Here is a 5,027-nt window from a genome sequence, read left to right as displayed (position 1 = left end):
CTCGTAGTCTATATATAAGAGCTTGTGCATGTTAGAGCACGAGAAATTTCCAACTTGCAAGTTATCAGCTCATGCACATGGGATGTTAGGTGTGGCTGATGTATGCCTATGAACGCATAGAAAATTTATTTGGTGGTGGGTGGGAGAGGTTGGAGGGAAAAGTTTTGGGGAGAGAGAGAAAAGGCCGGATGTTGGGCATCGGCATTGCTACGTGGTGGGTGGAGGCCATTGGATGGTGGTGGTGGTGGTGGGTGGGTAAGACAGGGAGGAGGGAAAAGTTTTTCGGGAAAGAGAGGGGAAAAAAAATGAAGAAATGAACTAAAAACTGGTTTTCACGCATTTTTACAATTTATTTTATTTTATTTTTTTGAAGGCTAGTTAACCCAGGTTGGGTTAACTAGCAAAAGTGCCGATGAAGTGTGCATATTTTTATGGGAAAAATATACTTTACCCCCTGAATTATCCACATGTTTGCACTTTTAACCCCAATGTTTAAAAAGTAATATTTTATTTCTCAAAAGTATCTGACATTGGCACTTTACCCCCATGAAGTACACTTTACCCCCGGAAGTATTTTGAATTAACATTTTATCCCCTCAAGTAACTAAGTTTTGGAGGGGTAAAGTGTCAACTCAGAGAGGTAAAGTGTATTTCATGGGGTCAAGTGTCAATGTCAGATATTTTTGGAGGGGGAGGCAAAATGTCACTTTTTAAACACATTGGAGCTAAAAGTGCAAATTGATGGATAATTTATGGGGTAAAGTGTATTTTTCCCTATTTTTATTGTCCGTATCATTACTCCAACTATAATATCTAAAGTTTGCGGCGAAGCAATTGTAAGAGATCATGTCTTTTTATATAATTTAATATGTTAATTGAAGCGCTTTAATTTCTTTTATATGTATATATATATTTTTATTAAAAAAACACAAGTATTTACTTTTTAATGCAACTAACTAACTAAGAATATCCAGCAGCATTATGTATTTTACCTAGTAAAAAAGTACAATTTTTACTTTAGCTATTATTTTTTCACAACACATTCTAATAGATTCTCTATTTTATTATTTACTTGCTTTAAAATATTATTTCTCATTCTTTATTATATTATATTATTGACAACACTTAATTAAAGGGAAAAACAAACACATATATAGAAATCATTCATAAAAATAAAAATAAACACATATGGTGAACATTCATCTCACATGCAAGTACTAATTCTTAAAATTAATAACATAAATAAATTTTTTCATTTAACTGCAATTGATTTGTTTCTATCTGTGTGTTTCCATGCAATAAATTTTTTTTGCATTGAATTTTTTCATCCAACTGCAATTGATTTGTTTCCATCTGTGTGTTTCTATGAAATCAATTTTTTCTGCATTCAATTTTTTCATCCAACTGTGTGAAGAAATTTTGTTAGAGAGAGATAAATTTTGTGTTTGAGAGAGAGATGTAGCAGATGTGAAGAGGTGTTCAGAAGAAATAAAAGATGTTTGGTGAAAAGAGGTGAAATAAAAAAATAATAAACAAAAGAAAAATAAACAATATTTTTTTCATTTAGTATACTACAGTAAATAGCTCCAAATTGCTATTAGTTGTAGCAATGTAGCTATTCTAACTAATGATAAGCTACTTTATTGGAACTAAAAAAAAAAACAATAATAACTAAATATAGCTAATATTAATTTTTTAACTAAGCTGCTAAAAATGCTCGACATGACTAGGTCTGAGCTGAAGAGGCCCATTGAAACCAAACACAGACTCGATAACTTGGCCAACGCCTAGACCGAGAAGTGAGGAAGAGCGCATAGTGTAGAGAATTACCCCTCTTGCCACCTTAGCATAAGATTTATATATTCTTGATAAAGAATCAGACAACGTCCTTAATGCAGCCGAAAGGTATGTGGCACTATCTAACACCCCAATAATAAGTGTAGATAGTACAAGGCAAGGATGTGGTATTACTACCCTATAAAAGTTGTATCCCACTAAAAGAGACACTAACTGAGTGTCACACTAAATCAAGGTCTAGCCCAATGGTTGAGCAACACGTGCCCTAAGCCATTCATGCACGATGATGTTACAAACTTCGATTGGTTGGAATGATGATGTTACAAAAATTCTTAAAGATTTCTTTTGAATCATGATGTTACAAAATCAGACGTAGCTGTACGTAAACATTTACATAGGTCGTGCCCCTATTGGACCTTTACAAAGCTCTAGTCCAAAATTGAGCCACGCCGAAGCCTCGGAAAGCATGGGTAAGAAGCAATAATTTATTTATTTATTTATTATTTTTATTTTTTTTAAGCCAAAAATAGGAGGTGATGTAGATCGGAGTGTATTCCGAACCCATATATTATTTTATATTTTTATCGTTTAAGTGTCATGGCCATCCGGACGGCCATATGTCCCGTCCGGACGGGCGCTGTCAATTTCTTTTATTTTCTAGCCAATTTTATGTTGTTATTTTGTTAGGATTAGAGTTTTGAAAGTCTTTATTTCGTTATTTTATTAGGTTTAGGGTTTTTGAAGTATCTATGTCATATTTTATCAGGTTTAAGGTTTTGAGCTATAAATATATGCCTACAGCTTCGAAAGAAAAAGAGTTTATGTTTATTATTGAGTTTTATTAATAAGAATATTAAGAGTTGAGTTTATTCATCTTTTTTTCTTTTAAACCTTAGATAGACTCTATTTTTTTAGAAGAATTCTTAGGACTTTGATAAAATCTAGATATGAAATTGTTTATACGCTCTTTTATTGTTGTTCTTTGCTGCAACCCACCAAGTCAGGTTGCATCATAAGAGAGATTTGAATGACATGAAATTGTACAATTTCATCTGGGTTTGACCATATTAACACTTGCTCATTGATATTGGGAACCAATAATAGGAGACACCTAAACAGTAAAACTGCAAATAATCTCAAACCCGATTGAATTATAGTCGGATCGAGTTTCATCGTAATATTAGTTTGAGCCCAACCCAATTTTGGACTTACGCTTGGTAAAGTTTTTAGAGGGGCACGACCAATGCAAATAAAAAAAAAAAAAAAGAGAGTTATGGACCCTGACGGAGGCCTTATCAAACTTGCACTTGAAATCACGCTCATCGTGGGCTCATACCTAATGAAATAAAATATGCATGCAAATAAATTTCTACAAACCGCTTAGGAGAGAAAAATAAAAATAAAAAATAAAAAATCTAAAGACAATATTATTCACAATTTTTTGATAATGAGAAAGAAATTAAGGTAGATGCAGCGCATGTATTGTGCACATGTAATAAATGTTTAGGGGTTTGTTTGAGATTACGTTTTGATGGGCCTAAAAATATGTTTAACATTCAAAAAGTCCGTTTGAAAAAAAAAAAAAAAAAAGAACTCGTTAATTTGGTAAAAAAATTAAAAACATTTTTAAGGGTAAAAAAAGCCTAAAAATGGCCAAAACGCACTTTTGGTAAAAGCTTAAAAGTGAAGCTTTTACCCAAAAGCGTTTTTTAATTTAAAAGCTCTATTTTTTAAACGTAATCCCAAAGAGGTTCTAAGTAGAATTGGATTCAATTTAAAGAATTAGGATCCTTTCCTATCTAGTTAGTTATAGTTGAAGGTATTTTTGTCTTTTCTCTTGAGGTGTATTTTTGTCTATTCCCAATTGAAGATTGTGTATGGAATTATAATTTTGTAGGTTAAATATGCGTTTTTAACTACAATCGTTGCAAGTAATGGAGCATGAATAATTTTAAAGGCTTAATTACAATTTTTTCAAACACTTAACTAAGTTTTTAATTCACATTTTCATTAATTAACTGTATTTTAAAATTGCTATTTTTTTTCAAAATGCATGTTTTAAAACCATGTGAGGACTAGTTGGATTAATTGTAATATGTTGTCTACAGAAAACTCTAATTAAGTCATAAAGCACTTTTTGGCAAAATCCTCATTTTTAAGCTTTTGTATTCTTACGCTTTTTGGACCTTTAAAAACACTTTTAATTTTCTTACCAAATGAGAAATTTTTTTTTTTTTTTTTTTTCAAACGGACTTTTTAAGTGTTAAACGCACTTTTATGTTTTTCAAACGCAATCTCAAATGGGCCCTAACTCGATGATTACTTTTAAGTCAAAGTTGACAAACAAATATCCCATTCCTAAAAATATTTGATGACATTCTTTTAAAACATTTTTATTACAATGATAACATACTTTTTGAACATTCATTACAATGATCAAACTCTTAATTAGAACTCTTAACACTCCAAACTTGGAAGGACAAACACACATAAACCTTTGGGGACCGGATCCCAAGTGGAATCATGTATTTTCTCCCAAAGGTTCAAAAACAAAAACAAAGAAACAAAGATAAGATATTGTAAGTCTTGTTACCAACACTCATACAACTTAATATCAACACGAAGCCGGAAGTATACTTGGTTTTCAAATGCATCAGTCATCAAAGTGGCCACCCCTCGAGCCATGAAGAAGTCACCGGTGCCGCCGATTACCGAGATATCCCTCGTCTTCTGCAACAACGGGCCGTCCGCTCCAGCGAAGTTGATGCAACCCTTTCGCTGAGCAGAGTTGAAAACAAAGGAAAAACCAACCCAAGCGCTAAATATATCTTTCTTGTCATATATATAAAACCCTTGAGCTCGCCCAATGGGTGGTGAGTGCAATTTGTTGTCCAAGGTGATTGGGTCATCGAACACAATCAAGTCACCAAAACGGTTTTGGCCTGCCAAAAGGGTCTTATTGGCCCATGCAGGCGCACCTACAATTGCTGAGGTTGCATTCATGGCATTCTTTCCATTGTAAATGATGTCATGGAAGTAAAACACCAGCCTTTTACATGGGCGGTGGCGTGCCCGGAGTTTCTTGCCGGGTGTGGCATTGGAGGTAGAGATGAAGAGGAAGAGGAGGAGGAGAAGAGCTGAAATGATGAGTTTTGTAGCTCCCATTTCTTGTTTGCTCTATAGAAGACAGAGAAATATGCAAGAATAAGTAGGTTTTGAGGATGTGGGGT

General features: G+C 33.4%; 1 protein-coding gene across 1 annotated transcript; it reads right to left on the bottom strand.

Annotated features, from left to right (window-relative positions):
* Positions 1–4,156: 4,156 nt before the first annotated feature.
* Positions 4,157–5,027, bottom strand: LOC132176004 (dirigent protein-like). The gene has a single exon (XM_059588105.1). It carries the CDS (start codon positions 4,960–4,962, stop codon positions 4,387–4,389), a length of 576 nt encoding a protein of 191 aa, XP_059444088.1. The 5' UTR covers positions 4,963–5,027; the 3' UTR covers positions 4,157–4,386.

This window comes from Corylus avellana, chromosome ca3 (genome assembly GCF_901000735.1).
Source record: "Corylus avellana chromosome ca3, CavTom2PMs-1.0".
Classification (NCBI taxonomy): domain Eukaryota; kingdom Viridiplantae; phylum Streptophyta; class Magnoliopsida; order Fagales; family Betulaceae; genus Corylus; species Corylus avellana.
The sequence above is the reverse complement of the archived record's forward strand: the minus strand, read 5'-3'. Positions and strand labels throughout refer to the sequence as shown.

Bases quoted from the DNA above. Each gene is read 5' to 3' on its own strand.
- LOC132176004 (XM_059588105.1), bottom strand. From the start codon at position 4,962: ATGGGAGCTACAAAACTCATCATTTCAGCTCTTCTCCTCCTCCTCTTC.